The sequence below is a fragment of the Rhinoderma darwinii genome, chromosome 4, assembly GCF_050947455.1.
Source record: "Rhinoderma darwinii isolate aRhiDar2 chromosome 4, aRhiDar2.hap1, whole genome shotgun sequence".
In the NCBI taxonomy this organism is placed as follows: Eukaryota; Metazoa; Chordata; class Amphibia; order Anura; family Rhinodermatidae; genus Rhinoderma; species Rhinoderma darwinii.
In genome coordinates, this window is record NC_134690.1 from 330,446,579 (window position 1) to 330,465,598 (window position 19,020).

The 19,020-nt window shown below is 40.5% G+C and overlaps 1 protein-coding gene across 8 annotated transcripts in view; it reads right to left on the bottom strand.

The window, feature by feature from the left end:
* BIRC6 (baculoviral IAP repeat containing 6) overlaps positions 1 to 19,020 on the bottom strand; it is a 237,943-nt gene that overhangs the window by 71,304 nt on the left and 147,619 nt on the right. For 7 of the 8 annotated variants that reach the window (XM_075862828.1, XM_075862827.1, XM_075862825.1 and 4 more), the window contains exons 63-64: positions 18,301 to 18,518; positions 15,635 to 15,799 (exon numbers count right to left, since the gene is read on the bottom strand). In XM_075862828.1, the coding sequence (XP_075718943.1) occupies positions 15,635 to 15,799; positions 18,301 to 18,518 (383 nt within the window). The remainder of the gene's footprint in view (positions 1 to 15,634; positions 15,800 to 18,300; positions 18,519 to 19,020) is intronic. The other variant, XM_075862826.1, reaches the window with a different exon arrangement.

Here is a 19,020-nt window from a genome sequence, read left to right on the forward strand (position 1 = left end):
TTCACACATGAACAAGCATTTTACACAAAAGGAAAACTTGCAAACCCCCTACACTCTAAGCGAAGGCGCTGAAAAAAAACCTCAATAAAATTTCTCAAGTTTAGGCTTACAAACGGATTTCTTAGCAAAACGAATAGGCTGAGATTAACATATATGGCAGAAAGCTTAGAAAGCACATTACAAGTCTAGAGAAATGGCTACACCATGAGATTAATCTCTTTAACTCAATTATATGGATCTGTATGAAAGCAATCCAATCTTGCAATCCTTTTCCAAATCCTTCATACTGCATTTTAAAAAGATTAAAAGAATTTGTCAAGCAGGAAGTTTATTGAATCTGCTTCTTCACAGATCACGGCTTTCCTTTGCAGCGCCCAAATGCGAGATCCATGAATGTTACTACACACTGTAGTTCAACAATGATAAATTCAACACTTTCAATGTATGTTTTAGAAATGTAGCAAACTTCCCCAACAGTCCTCCTCACGACCGTGTTTTTGCGGCCGCAATTCCCCGGAAAATCCACGGGAGAATTGCGGCCCCATTCTTTTCTATGGGGCCATGCACACGACCGTAGTTTTTGCGGTCCTTGCACGGCCCGGGAGCCCGGACCGCAGAAAGAACGGGCATGTCCTATTACGGCCCGGTTCTGCGGTCCGGGCTCATTGAAATCAATGGCGGCGGCCATGTGCATGTCCCGCGATTGCGGGCGGCCTGCGGCTGACAGTCCGCAGCCGGCCGACCCGAAGATCACGGCCGTGCACACGGCTACGGTCGTGTGCATGAGGCCTTACTAGAATTATTCACGCGACAACACATCTAAAAGAACTAAACACAAAACTTTGGGGTTTGAGGAAAACGTGTATCCCCAAAAAATATGTAAAAATGATGTTTCCAAAAAATTAGGTTATTTCAGTATGTAGAAAATATGGAAACGTATGAGGAAAGTAAAAAATACAACAAAAACACAGTTTCTAGGTAGCGAGACTTCTACATTGAAGTCACATCCTAGCAAAAACCTCCCATTTAGCTCCTTCCAATGGCCTTTATAAACTGAATAATGATTTAGTTATTACAAGATCAAAGGTTTGCTGCATATTCTGCTTTATCCATCTGAAGCGTATACTGAATACTTACTACACACTAATGCATACATCTTTTCCTCCAGTACACAAGTGTTATACCACGATCTCCATTTTACAATGCACTTGTAAACCAAGTTTGCCCCACCACCCCTAAACCATCTTCAGTCTCAAGACTACAATATATCTATCATACCACAATAATACAAGACAGCAGTGAATCCAGCACCGGTAACCAACAGAATTTTCTTTTTATTCATCCATGCTAAAATCCACAGCTACACCACATGGCAGAAGATAGGGTTTGCTTGCACATTTCAGACAAAGTCCTTATTCATATTAAGGCCCCAATCAAATGACATTTAGGCCTTCCGTCTTATACCTCCAAGAAAAGGACCTAACATATCCCACTGTATGGCATACGGGTGCTCCGTCGCTGTGGAATAGGGATTTTGGCTAATAAACCGACTAGGAGATAATATAGATCTTATATTGTTGGAGCTTTTTTTGTACACATTTTTAACACCTGATGTTAACCCCTTAAACCTTAGTGACCAGAGCAATTTTCGCAGTTTTGCTATTCACAGATGTAATGCAGTATAACTCTGTATGTGTTTTATGTATCGGTGTGAATTGTGCACTGTTTACTTGGGACATGTAGTGCTTCCTTTTTGTGGTATAAATGTATAGGTAACATTTTTGTTACAGCCGTGGAAAGAGAAAAAAAAGAAAAATTTAGATTTTTCATCATTTAACCCCTTAGTGACCACCAATACGCCTTTTAACGTTCGTCACTAAGGGGCCTTAGGCTAGGCTGACGCCTTTTCACGTCAGCCTAGTATAAGTCCTGCACGGGTCTCCCGTGCAGGCAGGAGTCGGGGCTCTGCTGTCTGATGACAGCTGAGCTCCTGCTCCAACGCCCGCGATCGAAGTTTACTTCGATCGCGGCCGTTTAACCCGTTAAATGCCGCCAACAGCGACCGCGGCATTTAACTTTGTTTACAGAGGGAGTGAGCTCCCTCTGTCACCCATCGGCGGCCCGCGAATGCAATCGCGGGTCTCCGATGGGGTGTCATGGCAGGCGGGGGCTTGATAAAAGCCCCCAGGTCTGCCCTGGACATATGCCTGTTAGGACGCGCCGGAGGCACGTCCTAACAGATTGCCTGTCAGATTTGCACTGACAGGCAATAATGCTCTGGTATACGAAGTATACCAGAGCATTATAGCAGCGATCAGAAGATCGTACAGTAAAGTCCCCCAGTGGGACTAATAAAAGAAATAATAAATGTGAAATAAAGATTAATAATAAAAATGACAGTAAAAAAATAAATAAAACCATTTTTTTCCATAAAAAGTGGTTTTATTTAGTAAAAGTGTAAAAAATAAATAAAAAGTACACATATATGGTACCGCCACGACCGTAATGACTCCATTAATAAAGTTAATATGTAATTTAAACTGCAAGGTGAACATCGTAAAAAAAAAAAACGCAAAAAACAATGGCGAAATTGCAATTTTTTTCCATTGCCCCCCAAAAAAGTAATAATAAAAATTAATCAAGTCCCATGCACCCCAAAACAGTACCAATCAAAACTACGTCTCGTCCCGCAGAAAACAAGCCCAAAAAAAATCACTACATTGATGGAAAAATAAAAAAGTTACGGCTCTTGGAAAGCGACGATGCAAAAACAAATAATTTTAGTTCAAAAGTGTTTTTATTGTGCAAAAGTCGTAAAACATAAAAAACCTCTACATATGTGGTATCGCCGTAATCGTACCGACTCATAGAATAAAGATAACATGTTATTTACTTCGCATAGTGAACGGCGTCAATTTAAAAACGCATAGAACAATGGTGGAATTTCAGTTTTTTCTTATAATCCCCCCAAAAAAAGTTAATAAAAAAATTATATGTGGGGCGTGGTTTGGCAGCTGAACCTGATGGCCGCTTGAGAATCCAGCTCCGGCATAAAGCATAGCTAATTAGCAATTTAACACCGGAGAACGAGAGAGAAAACACATCTGAAACAGACTTAGAGAGAGGAGATGCCAAGGAAAAGAAAACCGGTAGCTAAACCGGTCAAATTAACAGATTTCTACTACCCTCTCCGATCGGAGGGAGAAAGAGAGGAGATGGCCTCTGACTCACAGGCTAGCTCACTTACCTCTGAACCGCCTAATCGCTACACGAGGGGAGAAGATGAAGAGCACATGCCGAGACGCAGCAGATCTGTACCGGCACCGGAGGTTAGTTCACCTTCAGCTGAGGCGAATCGGGGAACAGCAGACAGAGAGACGGCCTCTCAGAGAGAACGCAGATCCCCATATAGCGCCACATCGCCACGTGGGCCGGTTCTGTCGGCGCCATCTTCCCCGGCCTCCAGAAACACCCTATTAATACAGGCGGAAGCTCAGGAGCTAAGAGGAATACAGGACACGGTAGGAGACGTTCCAACTATTACCCCAGTCCTTGACCATCTGCCCTCATCATCCAACCCTGTAACAGAATCTATGTTAAAGACCATGCTGCAGGCTTTACACCATTCACTACATACAGGCATGGCTGAGCTCATTCACCCTCTGGCGACTTCTGTGGCACAAATGGAACATAGAGTGCAACATGTAGAAACGAAAATGAGTGAAATCACCTCATCCCATAATACTCTTATTGATGCACATTACGAGATGGAAAATGATATATCCCAAGTTAAAGCAAAGATAGCAGATCTGGAAGATAGGTCTAGACGAAATAACCTCAAATTCAGGGGGATTTCAGAGGATATTGTACCAAAAGACCTTAATCAATACGCACAGGACTTTATTCAAGCTTTGCTTCCCGCCTGTAGCCCACAGGATCTCATCATAGACCGCATACACAGAATACCCAAACCTAAACACTTGGCAGACTCCATACCAAGAGATGTGCTAGCCAGAGGGCATTTTTTTCATATCAAGGAAAAATTCCTAAATGCCTCTAGAAATGAAGCGTCTATACCGGCGAAGTTCAAAGGAGTTGCAGTATACTCTGACTTATCTGCGGGGACCCTGCAATTACGACGACAACTACATCCGATCACTGTGGCTTTAAGAGAAAATAATATTTTATATCGGTGGGGATTTCCAGTTCGCCTCATGGTCTCGTATAACAATTCATCGCACATCATCAAGTCAGTAACGGATGGAACTACCCTTTTGAAGAAATGGCACATCGTGGTTTCTCCTCCTAAGCCATCATATATGGGCTCTCCACAACGCATCAGAGAAGACTGGCGCACGGTAGATCATCGCCGAGGTAGACCGACCCGCTGACTGCTGGAAGAGATGTCTGAATGGTCGTAATAAAGAGAAAAACGCTAGTCTCCTGAACTCTCTCTTGTTCTCACGGATCTCATCAGCCATTTTTGATGCCGGAATGCGGTCCCCAAGGTTCAGTTTCGGATGGACTGTTCTACCCCGACTCCACGGGACAAAAATGGAATTTGTCCCTTCCTGCAAACTGGTTTTAAGTTATTGTTTATGAATGCTTTTAATTTGTTTTGGTTTTTTTTCCTTGAACACCTACTCTTCGCAATTTAGACTTTATTCAGGGCCTACAAAATTGCGTTACATGGGATGTGCTATACATTATTCTGGAGAACTCAAATCAGACAAAAGTAGAGGGGGATTTCTTCTAAATACATGTGGCCAGGGAATGGGCCAGACACTAGCATATTTACAATCTGAATAATGGTTATCTCAATTGCTTCCCTAAATGTGAATGGTCTGAATAGCCCTCAAAAAAGGGCTCACATGTGGAGGGAGGCCAAATCTAGGGGATGCGACGTTCTATGCATACAAGAGACACATCTCTTGGAAAAAGATGCTGAACGTATAAAACATCGTTTATTTCCCGATATATATCAGGCACATTACTCCACCAAATCAAGAGGTGTTATGATAGCAGTTAAAAATACTGTAGCCTTTCAGATGCTCCACACACATATAGACCCAGATGGTCGATATATTTTGCTCATATGTATACTGAATAATGTTAAATATACAGTAGTGAACCTGTATGCTCCTAATAGACACCAAACTAGGTTTTTCCATAAAATCTTTAGACTTATTGATAAATACAAAGAGGGGAAACTACTTATATGTGGGGATTTTAACAGTGATGGATGCCTCAATTGATTCTACATCTAAAACTAGACTAACCGAGACCTCTCTGTCAGATATGTGTTGGAAAAGAGAATTATATGATGTATGGCGACTACAACATGGCTCTGAGACGGACTTCTCCTTTTATTCACAACCTCATAACAGCTACTCTCGTATAGACATGTTCATTGTAGACAGAGAGGTACTACTCTTGTCAAAAGACACGCAGATTCAAGATATTACTTGGTCTGACCATGCGACCTTGACGATGAAACTTGATGAAAGACACAACATTAACCAGACGTATTTGTGGCGCTGTAACCACTTTCTTTTATCCCATAGTAAACACAAGAGAGAACTTGAACGAGATCTTAAGGAATATTTCCAAAATAATGATACCCCCGACATTACAGTAGATACTCTTTGGAATGCTCACAAAGCGTTTATACATGGCTCCTTGATTCGACTTGGACATATAGTTAAGAAACAAAGACTAGCAAAAATTTACTCATTGACTGAGGAAATACACAAGATAGAGGTCTTGAATAAAGCAGCGCCGTCTCAGAGCTATGCAGAACAGATTTTGCGAATTAGACAGGAGTTACGACTATGTTTACTAGCAGACTATGAAAAATCTCTGAGAAAAACGAAAGCCAGATACTACTCGCAAAATAACAAGGCAGGTAAACTGCTGGCCGCTAGACTCAAAGCCCAAACTAGGAAATCTAGAATCCCATTCCTGATCGATCCCCACACTAAAAACAAAATCAAACACCCTAAAGAAATCGCAGATCAATTTAAAACGTATTACTCGTCCCTATATAACTTGAAGGAAGACCCATTTACGGCCCGCCCGTCTCCAATAGACATTGAGGAATTTTTAAAACATATTTCACTTCCTCGACTGTCATTGGATCAAATTTCTATCCTGAATGCTCCAATTTCGGGGAATGAGATACAAGGTATTATTCGTGGATCACCATCTGGTAAATCTCCTGGACCGGATGGTCTCACTAACGAATACTACAAAACGTTTCAGGATATTCTAACTCCTTTTCTTAATAAATTTTTTCAGAAGGCTATGTCATCGGGGTCGTTCCCTCGGGAGAATCAGATGGCCTTGGTTGTGACAATACCCAAACCAGGGAAGTCTCCGGATGTCCCACAAAATTTCAGACCCATATCTCTGTTGAACACAGATATCAAATCTATGCAAAAATTTTGGCAAACAGGTTAGCCCCTCTACTTCCTTCCCTGATCCAAGAAGACCAGGTAGGATTTGTCAAAGGACGGCAAGCGTCTGATAACACTAGACGGGTGGTAGGTCTACTACACCATATTGAGAAACATAAAATACCTTCTGTAATGCTAGCATTAGATGCCGAGAAGGCATTTGACTGTATTCACTGGTCTTATGCATTTACAGTTCTGGAAAATATGGGTTTTCAAGGGGAAATTCTTACAGCAGTTCAAGCTTTGTACTCCAAGCCGACTGCAAAAGTTTTTACAAACGGAGTTCTATCGGGGGACTTCAACATCACTAACGGCACGAGACAGGGCTGTCCCCTATCTCCTCTTATATTCATACTAGCTATAGAACCCCTGGCCCAGATGCTTAGAAGAAATGATCAAATTTGTGGCATACAAGTAGGCTCGTTAACTCATACTATTTCATTATTCGCTGACGACATCCTTCTGTCTTTATCACAACCGGAGACTTCCCTGGCAGCGGTTCTAGAATGCATACAGTTATTTGGGAATATCTCACTCTATAAGCTCAACACCCAAAAATCACAAGCACTCCCTCTATGTTTACCCCCGTCCACGATACACTTTCTACAAAACAAATATTTATTGGACTGGAGGAAGGTCGAAATCTCATATTTGGGACTTCACTTAACCCCTAAACATGCATCTCTATATATGCATAACTACACACCGCTCCTTAACGACATAAAAAATGAAGTAAATAGATTACAAAAATGTGAAATATCCTGGATTGGTAGAATAGCTTCCTTCAAAATGCTCTTACTGCCGAAACTTTTATACTTGTTTCGCACCCTACCCATACACCTCCCCAAGTCATTTTTCCAGCAAACCCAGAAATTATTATCACAATTTATATGGGCAAATAAGAAGCCCAGGACTGCCTCTCATATACTTAACAGGGATAGGAAGTTGGGAGGGATGGGCATACCGAATATACATGGATACTACATAGCAACAGTGGTAGCCCAAATTTCCTCTTGGTGGAAAGCAGACAATATGAAGCCTTGGGTTAATATCGAAGCCTCCTATATTTCCCCAGCCTCGCTAAAGGCACTTTTATTCCTCCATTACTGGAATTTGACCTGCCAATCAGACCTCTCCCCGCTTACTTTAGTCACTCTAAGGTGTTGGAAATACTTGCATACCTGTTCCAAAAATTCTCTCCCTCTGCCAAAATCATCCATACCCATAGAGTTCTTGGAATTGGTCATTCCAGATCTTAATGTTACTACATGGAGAAGAAGTGGTATAACAGATATATCTCACCTTCTAGAGAACAATAAGATGGTAGACTTTTCATATCTGAGATCTAAATACTTAGTTCATGCACGAGATTTGTATAAGTACTTCCAAATTCGACATTTTCTGGTTAAACATGGTAACTTGGACTCTCTATGCAACCTTAAATTATTTGGATGGTTAAATAGAGGCCTGAAAGGCCTTAAATATATTTATGATTTAATTGACACTCAAGCCAAATTTGTTAAATCCTATCCCATAAGAATGTGGGAGAGAGATTTAAGGAACAATTTGACAGAACAGGAGCGGCTCAAGGCCTTGAAACTAATGCATACATCCTTATCATGCACCTCACACGCAGAGGATGCGATTAAAACCGTCCTAAGGTGGTATTATACACCAGATCGACTCCAACAGATGTTTCCTCAAAATACCGCCCAATGCTGGCGAAAATGCGCTTCTAAAGGAACGTTGATCCATATACTATGGGAATGCCCGGTCATTGGGGAATACTGGAAGGCGGTTTTTGCCCTTTTGAGGGAGTTACTGGGATTTCGAGTTCCTATGCTACCACAAAAAGCTTTATTATTGCTTCAGATGGATGAGATCCCCTCACAAAATCGGATCCTGATAAGTAAAATATTAGTTATGGCTAAAATGGTCTTAACTCGTTATTGGAAGACCACTACAAGCCCTCTTCTCCCAGAATTAGTGACACTGATTAATATGTCCTACGCATACGAGAGAATTATTGCATATGGAAATTTCTCATCTGACACATTTACTAAGAGGTGGAGGTTGTGGGAAAATAGCCCTTACTGTACGTATACCTGAAGAGAAACGTACCTATTTAATGTAAAACAATATGCATAGCCATTCCACAAGTGAATGTAAACTGAGTGGTGTTCAACATGTTCTGTTTAATGTTCTAGTTATTTCTATATTGATAATCAGGTGCTCCAAATACAGTGTTTACACATATGTATAAAAATCGAAATTTATTCAAAAAGAGCACAGTTATATGTATGTATATTTGTTTGCAAAACGCCAATAAAAATTATTGAAACTAAAAAAATTATATGTACCCTAAAATGGTGCTATTAAAAAGTACAACTAATCCCGCAAAAAACAAGTCCTCATACAGCTATGTAGACGAAAAAATAAAAAAAAGTTATAGCTCTTTGAATGCGACTATAGAAAAACGAATAAAATAGCTTGGTCATTAGGGCCTAAAATGGGCTGGTCACTAAGGGGTTAAAATGTAACCGTTTGAAAATAAAAGTAATTGTATCATACAAATGTATTGAAATATATTCTATCATTTATCCTGATCATAAGGACACCTGACTTGGAGGTGTAGTTTATTTTTTTTGACCACAAATATAGTATAAAACACAAGTGCCCCTTTTTTCAATTGCGCACTAAAATGTCTTCATTTAGTTTTTTACACCATGGTAGTAATGTAAATGTAATGGTAAAAAAAACATTGTGTTCTACAAACTAGACACTCTAAAGTCTATTTCTAGCGGTTCAATTTCCGTTTTAACCCTTCACACTTTTTACAGAATTTGTCCAAACTTGGGCCAAAAAAATTTAAATTGCATTTTTTTTTTTTGTACAAAAGTGTCACTTTTCTTAAGCTGTTTCGAAACACCATATGACATACTGGTAAAAGTGACACCTTTCCACATTCTGCGATTTCTCCCGTGTACGGTGATACCAAATATGTGTGTCTAATCTATTATATGGACCCGTTATGGGGCACATCATAGAAGGAGTCCATTTTGGCTTTTGGAGGCCTTTTTACGCTGATTTTAGGGAACCACGCTATATTTGCCGTGGTACTGCAGGTCATTTTGACAAGTATAAATGTCCTGCTAATATTCATCTAGGTGTATAGTGAGTATTTTTAATAGGTGGAAAGAAATAAAAAAATAGGTTTTTCCAGAAAATACAGTATTGCTGCATTTTTACAGTGAAACATTATCCAATAAGCAACCCTCCCTTTTGGTTCTCCCTACAAAAACCGTGTGAAAGTAAATGAGTTAATAATGTGGGTAATACCACGATCTTTGCCTTCATAGATTCTAAAGGCAGATGTGTAGCCTGTACCGATCTCACGGAGCTTGTAGATTTTAACCCCATATTCTGCTCTCTTTGAGGGGATGTACTGGCGGAATGAGAGCCTGCCTTTGTAACTCATCAGCGATTCATCCACCGCTAGGTTTTTTCGGGGTTGTACATTGGCATAAATGACTCCTCCAAAATTTTTATCAGGGGCCTTATTTTATACAGGCGGTCACAGCCTGGATCACTACGAGGGGTCGGGCCTGGTGATTGTCGTTAAAATGAAGGAAGCGCATTAGCACCTCATATCTGCTTCTGGTCATAACGGCTGGAAAAACAGGTGTGGCATGTGTAGGGCTTGTTGCCCAATATGACCGGATTGAGGGCTTTTTCACTAACCCCATGTTGAGCATGAGCCTCAAAAATGTTTAAGTTCGCCAGTATTTGGGGAGTGCCACCGCATAGGAAGACGTTGGCTTTTCAGCAAAGAATTGGCGAGCATACAGATTGGTTTGGTTGACAAAAAGCTCCAATAGTTCATCTGTAATGAATATTTTTGAAAAAAAATCGAGGGCTGTAAAATTTTCCACATTAATATTTATCCCTGGTGTGGCAATAAATTCTTGGATATTAGGGGAAAATGACTCTGTGGGTACCCACTCAATATATTCTGGGGGAATAGAGTGGGCCGTGTTTTGTGGTACTTCTGCGACATGTCCTGTGCTTGTGGACTCTGCAGCGACACTTGAATTGCAGAAAGCGTATCACTGTCGTCACCATCACGGGTAGACAACATTTCTACCTCGGACGCGGTTTCTGTATCGCTTTCATCAGTCAGAAATTAACATAGTTACATAGTTAGTACGGCTGAAAAAAGACACATGTCCATTAAGTTCAACCAAGGGACGGGAAAAGGGAAGGAAAAATTTCTACACACAGGAGCTAATATTTTTTTGTTCTAGGAAATTATCTAACCCTTTTTTAAAGCCATCTACTGTCCCTGCTGTGACCAGCTCCTGCGGTAGGCTAATCCATAGATTCACAGTTCTCACGGTAAAGAAGCCTTGTCGCCTCTGCAGCTTGAACCTTTTTTTCTCCAGACGGAGGGAGTGCCCCCTTGTTTTTTGAGGGGGTTTTACAAGGAACAGGATTTCACCATATTTTTTGTATGTGCCATTAATATATTTATATAAGTTAATCATGTCCCCCCTTAGTCGTCTTTTTTCAAGGCTAAATAGGATTAGTTCTTTTAAGCTTTCCTCATAACTTAGATTCTCCATGCCCCTTATTAGCTTCGTTGCTCTTCTTTGTATTTTTTCCAACTCCAGGGCATCCTTTCTATGAACTGGAGCCCAGAACTGAACTGCATATTCTAGATGAGGCCTCACTAATGCTTTGTAAAGTGGTAATATTACATCCCTGTCCCGCGAGTCCATGCCTCTTTTAATACACGACAATATCCTGCTGGCCTTTGAAGCAGCTGATTGACACTGCATGCTGTTATTGAGTTTATGATTTACAAGTACACCCAGATCCTTCTCAACAAGTGACTCCCCCAGTGTAGCTCCCCCTAGGACATATGATGCATGCAGGTTGTTGGTACCCAGATGCATAACTTTACATTTATCTACATTAAACTTCATCTGCCAAGTGGACGCCCAAACACTTAGTTTGTTTAAATCTGCCTGCAATTCATGAACATCTTCCATAGACTGAACTATATTACATAGCTTGGTGTCATCTGCAAAAATAGAAATAGTGCTATTAATCCCATCTTCTATATCATTAATAAATAAGTTGAATAATAGTGGTCCCAGCACTGAACCCTGGGGTACACCACTTATTACCGGGGACCATTCAGAGTAGGAATCATTGACCACAACTCTCTGGATACGGTCCTTGAGCCAATTCTCAATCCAATTACAAACTATATTTTCTAAACCTATAGTCCTTAATCTACCCATTAGGCGTCTATGGGGGACAGTGTCAAATGCCTTTGCAAAGTCCAAAAACACTAAATCCACAAATCAACATGGCGTATGCCTCCTCCACCGTGAACCTCTTATGGGCCATTCTAATTACACACAAGTACGACAAAGACTGTAACCAGACGCAGACAAATTTTATTATTTTTTCTTAAATTTTTCTTTCACAGACAAAAATACACGGCCGTCACAAAAGCACGCTCCACAAAAAACGGTCGGCAAAATAACACGTAGACTATAAAAAAAATTTTTTACACAAATAAAATACAGACATCACACACGTACGCTACACAAAAACCCTAGGCTAAACCTAGACTAAACCTAGGCTAGAGCCTAGAATAACCCTAAGGGCACGTTCACACGTGGCGGAATTGCTGTGGAATTCCGCTGCGGACAGTCCACAGTGGAATTCTCCAGCGGCCGTTTTTTACATTTGTTTCAATACATTTTTAGGCAAGTTAGTTCAGACGTTGCGGAAAACTCCGCTGCGGACCATAGGCTGCAGTGCAGAATTTTCTGTCCGCAGCATGCACTGTCTGGGGCGGAGAAGAAGCGGAATTTCACTGTGGATTTCAGCCTTTGCAATGCAAAAACTGAAATCTGTGGCATGTCCGCTGTCTTTTCTGCAACGTCTGAATTACCTGTCAAATATGCAAATGTTGGTGCAGATTCGTTGCGTAATTTCCCCGAATCTGCACCAACATTTGCAGCGGAAAAACTCTGCCACGTGTGAACGTGCCCTAAGGATAACCCTAGCCTAGGTATACATTTGAAGTTTAAATAAAGTTTATATATTAGATTTTTTTGTCTTTGGTGTCACAGTAAAATTCTCTGTCTCTTCTCATACAGGGAGCATGAGGAGAGACAGGTAGGAGAAACACTTCGTTTTTCATTTTCTGATCACTGTGAATGGTTCTCACAGTGATCACATGAACGGAGACCACTGTTATTGATCTCCGATCATAACTCTGAAAGCAAGGCTGTTGCCAACAGCCTTGGCTTCAGAAGCAGATTACCCGATGACCGGGAAAACCGCTCCGATGCGGCTCCCTCCCAAACCACTCAGATGCGGCACTTGCTATTGAGGGCCGCATCTGAGGGGTTAAAACTGATCAGAGACCACTGCGATCGTTGCCCTGAAGCCCGAGGCTGTTACTAACAGCCCAGTCTTCAGGAGATCCCGGCACGATGGCAGAAAAGTTCTTCTGAAGTGCCGACGTGAAAAGCCGATACTTCAGAAGAACTACCCTAAACGACCGACGTAAAAACACTATACGCCGGTCGTTAAGGGGTTAAGATCTTACGAAGGCACTCGTCTGGATACAAAATTGGTATATGTTTTTTAATGGTATCAGTGTAAACGGTGTCATCGCTGCTTATATATTTTTCGGTCACTCAAAAGCCTATCACATCCTATGTAAGATACAATATTTGTTTAGGGTCTAGTTGTTAACTCCTTAACGCCGAAGGACGGATATATCCGTCCTCAGCAGCTGCTAGTTCGCGCAGGACGGCGGATATATCCGTCCTGTGATGGCGCGGGTACTGAGACTGTACCCACGCGATCAGCGGCAGAAGCACGGCTGTTATACTCAGCCTGGCTCCTGCTGCAACTGCCGGAATCGAAGCGCGCTTCGATTCCGGCAGTTTAACCCATTAAATGCCGCTGTCAATAGTGACAGCGGCATCTAATGTGTTTGACAGAGGGAGGGAGCTCCCTCTGTCACCCGATCGGCGCCCCCGCAAGAAAATCGCGGGTCGCCGTCGGGTTTCCATGACAGCCGGGGGTCTAACAAAGACCCCCAAGTCTGCCTTCAGCATCTGCCTGTTAGGAGATGCCGGAGGCATGACCTAACAGATTGCCTGTCAGTTTTACACTGACAGGCAATAATGCTTTGGTATACTAAGTATACCAAAGCATTATATATGCGATCGGCACATCGCATAGTGAAGTCCCCTGATGGGACTTAAAAAAAAAAAATGTCAATCAGTTAAATAAAGTTTGTAGAAAAAAAAATAATAATTACAGTCAAAATCAAATAAAACTACTTTTTTTGCCCAAAAAGTGGTTTTATTCAGTAAAAGTGTCAAAACAAATCACACATACATATATATGGTATCCCCGCGATCGTAACAACTTGACCAATAAAATTAACACATTAATTAAACCGCCGGATGAACGGCGTCCAAAAAAAACGCAAAAAACAACGGCAAAATTCTCTCTTTTCTCCCATTCCCCCCATAAAAAATAAAATAAAAGTTAATCTATAAGTCCTATGTACTCCAAAATAGTACTAATGAAAACTACACATTGGCCCGCAAAAATCAAGCCCACATACGGCCACATCGACGGAAAAATAAAAAAATGACGGCTCTTGGAACGCGGCGATGCAAAAACAAGTAATTTTTTTCTAAAAGGGTTTTTATTGTGCAAACGTAGAAAAAACATAAAACCTATACATATTTGGTATCCCCGTAATAGTGCCGACCCATAGAATAAAGTGAACATGTTATTTACGCTGCATAGTACACGGCGTAAATTTAGAACGTGAAAATTAATGCTGGAATAGCTGCTTATTTTCAATTCTCTCCTAAAATAAAGTTAATAAAAGTTAATCAATATATTGTAAGCATCTAAAAATGGTACAATTACAAAATACAACTCGTCCCGCAAAAAACAAGCCCTTATATGGCTATGTCGACGGAATAAAAAAAAAGTTACGACTCTTGGAATGCGACCGTGAAAAAACAAAAAATAATCCTTGGTCATTAACGTGCAAAATGGCCCGGTCATTAAGGGGTTAACCTCATGGAAAACATTAGATGCCTCTTGTAAATATGTTTGTTGTTCTAACCAATTTCTTTTAATCCCAATTAATTCTCCAACAGCAACATTTATGACTAAGTGTAGAGGGTGCCATTCTAGGACAGAAGGTAGGATTTCAGTAGAGAGCAATCTTATTATTCTGACCCTGTTAAGGTCACATTTAAGAAATTCCATTTGTAAAGGACACATTTAAAATTCACGTCAATGTTATTCGTATAAGTGACAAATTCTTGTGTTTATTCTGAACCTCCCTAATACAGAAGGAGATTGTCTATATAAGGGCTGTACCATCTGACATTGGGAGCTTTATTCGTACTGAATAAAAATATTGCTTGACAATTGTTTGACAAGGCCCTCAGCTACGCGAAACGAGAGCATTTATCAGTTGAAAAAACTGGCATAGAAAAGTGGCAAATTTTGAATCAGAGAAAGGCGTAGATTGGCCTTCCTGACTAAAGTAAAGCAAAATGTGCCAAATTTATTAGGTGTGCCCCAGTCTTTATAAAACCCCCTTCCTCGTGTCTGTAGAAAAAAAACTTGCTGTCAAAAGTTTAAAAAAAAAAAAAAAAAAAAAAAAAAAAAGTTATTTTTAATAGGAATTCAACCAAAGGTGGCCCATGTCCACTATCTTTCCCTCAGTGCCAAATTGCTGCTACTATGACTAAGGAGGGGGGACGAACAGACATTATTTTTGGATTTTCGGAAATGAACATGATACAGGTGTAACGGGAAGTTCCCCAAATAGGTATTCATCCGGATTTCTTGATATTGCGCCAGTGTATACACCTTCTTCCACAAAAAGTATCGGTGCCATTAGTTTTTAGTACCATTTGCATTTCGCCATGTGAATTCAACATTGAGAACTACTATTGCATTAAGCTGCCGATCTGAAAATGAAATTGTAGTTTTTTTTCAACTCCGTTACAGATTTCAAGATGAGCTTTTACCAAACTTTCTGTATCTATGTTCATCACAGAATCAGATATATTTTGCGCACTCCCTAAAAACCCAAACGTGATATTTACCAGTAACAAGCAGGTTACATGCTCCTCTTCCAGTCTCTGTTTTGTAAGGGCCTGCTCAACATCCCAGCCTGAAGCAGTAGATCCGGTGCCAAATCCAGTACCCTTAGCCCAATAAAGTTGTTGTTCTTCACAAGTGCCACTGCTGTGAGTGCTGGAAACCTGTGGCTTAAAGAAAAGTTGGGATTAGTAGAACTTATGACATGTTAGGGCAACAAGATGAAAAATAAAAAAAAAACAGGACAAAGCTATGTTAACTGTGATCAGTCCAGAATACGTGTCCAGCACATGACTAGGACAGATACTTTGCGACTAGAAGAAAACAATGAAGGTGCCTACTGAATGACTGTAAGCAGACCTCTTGAAGACCATGAGGAATTGCTTTGAAAATTGTAAAACTTTTCATTATACAAAGAATAACCCTAATTTGCTAAAACTGAAATATCAATATACGATCAATGGGGATCCGACAAGTGAATTGGAGAAAGCTGTAATACTGTGCTCCACTGCTACAAATGTGTGGGAGCAGGGCCTGAAAATGCAGCCCGCGGCCGAGTGCATGAGGCCTAACACATTTTAAACAGCATCACTCATATAGAAAGAAGCGTTTACAAGAGCAAATAGCATAAACTAGCATGGGAACGGCAAGACACAGATGGGGTTGCTGTGCATAGTCTTATTTTAACAAGACTGCTGATCCGCTTCTCTCTTAAATGTTCCATTACTTTGTCCATCACTGCAGGTCTACAGGTCTTCATTAGACTTTACTTACAAACATTAATAAGATTGTAGTCGCTTAATTAGAACCATTTATACGTTTACAGTGCGCACATCCTGAAACTTGGCTGCTACTCGTGCGGATTCTTCTTTTTGGTCCGCTTCATAAAACCAGGAGGTTAAGCTAGCTCTATCAAATCGGGAATGGCTGCCAAACAATGAGCGTATGAGCCAAGTTTGAATCAACTGTGTATAACCTATTCTGCTTCAGACAAAGTACCTTGCTAGTGCGAGAACGCTTTGCTGAAAGTAAAATATTCTGTGCAGGTCATAGTCAATTTAACACTTATAAACGGAAGTAGTACATTATAGTGCCGTTAAGTACATTATAGATTTGTTAAAGGGAAATAACCTAATTTATTAATGGAAAAAACAATGAGGATATAATAAACCACGTTTAATAAACCATAACACTAGTCATCCATCTGTAAGTGCCAGTGATGATAATTATGACAAAACCTACAGAACACATCAAAATGAACAGGGGGATGCTGCAGAACTTCAGTTCAATTCTCAAGATCCGAGTAAATAACGCTTAATGGACGCCAATCAAAGAAAATAAAATGTACTAAATGTTCAATATATGCAGTATAATTGCCCTGGGTTGGCATTAGTAGATGCTAACAAACTTGATGTCTGCTGTCAAACCCATGATCAGAGGGTGGAAGTGGTCATTTTTTAAGTTTTCTTTTTTTTATCCTATTATGAACGCCCGGCTATTGCTGCTGTCTATGTGTACAAACATGTGGCATGCAACTTGTTATATGACTGGTGCCCAAAGTCACTAGCATTGTATAACATGAATGTTACTGTTCGATTGAATAATGACCTCCCAACATAGTACTGAGGCATAAAAGGACCTGTAGTCAGGCGTCAATCACTCGCTACAGTTTTTGTTTTGTTACTTTACATACAAAAATGTTGCTCTTTTTATTTCTTAATATACAATCTTTTGGAATGTTAATCAACGCTTGATTAAAGCTTATGTTAAACATGCTAGAAATAAAGGGTAACTAAACTTTTAAAAAACCTCATCATGTCAGAAGTTTTGATGGATGAATGTCCGAGCACGGAGACTCCCACCAATTGCTGAAACAAAGCAGAAGAAGCGCTGCTTCGTTTGTGAGGAAAGCTGAGCGGTGTACGGACTCATTGACTTCCTATTAAGTCCGTACACCCCTCAGAAGAAAGCCGATCAGCGGCACAGAACTCCCCCGAGCGCTTCTGCTGCTTCGTTTTAGCGATCGGTGGGGGTGTCAGTGCTCGGACACCCACCGATAAAAACTTCTGTCCTGACACTATGCCACGTCAAACGTTTTTTTTTAAAGTTTAGTTACCGTTTAAAGTTGTTGTCTCACAACAAGAACCACTGTCCACACATTCCCAGGTGGCTGGCCATAGCTTCCCCCAGCGTTAACAGTTTATCACCAGGGGGTATAAAAGCAGGATTGTTTTTAAAAAGGGATGGTCTTATTGGGACAACCCTTTTAATACAACTTAAATTCTACACATATCTAGTTTTAAGTTTGAGAAAGGTTGTACTCGTAGTCCAACTAATGCACACAGGAATAACCGATGGCCAACAAAAAGCCTTTCTGTGCCGCCCTCAGCAAGAGATAAAGTTACACAGCACAAAAAGGGTCATATTTAATGACAAGCTGAAGTGTAGTCAACCGGACTTGTAAAGTTTTAAATCCTCTAATGAGATCCTTTCCCCATTCTTTGCAAAATATGCAAATACATGAACCAAGTATACGTCCTCAAGAGCATAAACAATGATCCGGTCTTCACATGTGTGATCTATAAAAACTATTCTAGGGACAAAATAAGTTTATAGCTGTAAATAAGTCCGCTTTTGTAGCTTCAAAGATACACGTTTTTAATACACCTACCTCAGTTGTATTGGAACTAGAATTGGGTATCCTGGGCGCATGGTGACTCAGAGCCGACAAGCAGGCAAGGATGAGATGAATAGCTCCTATTTCTAGTGCCATACGTCTCAAAAGCACGCCATCATCTGTGGTGAGGGGCATTGTGCTGAATAAGGTACGTAAAACATGAAAAGGAAGAGTTGGTAGGACGTTTGCAGATGGGGACTGTAAGATGTGACCTAAAGGGGAAAAACAATATAATAAGAAACATCATCTTCAAATGAATCATGCCGGTTATTGGACATCAATGGAATCATTGTCTATTAGCCAATATTCGCAGGATTTGCCTCTGAAGACTACATGACATGGCCGGGATTAGACTAAAAAATATCTTCTATGCAAAATCTGTCCCTCCTCCCCAGAACAGAAAGAAAATTACTTTAGAGCAAAACTAGTAAAAATAGAATTCTCCTCCTCTCAACATATCATAAAACCGCAGTGACTAAGAACATAAAAGCGCAGGGTTGTTCAATTTAAAAACCCTGAAAGCCGAACTTAAGAGGAGCTGCACACAATTGTTCATAAGCGGTGCTCAAGAAATGCCATGTTAAAAAAAATTATGAAATAGAACTATTTTAAATAGATTTTGCCACTGGGTATAATAACCTCAAATGAAAGCAGGTCATCAAAAGGCAAGGTGTCATTTTAAAACCATCGACACCCCATTGTGCATATATTATC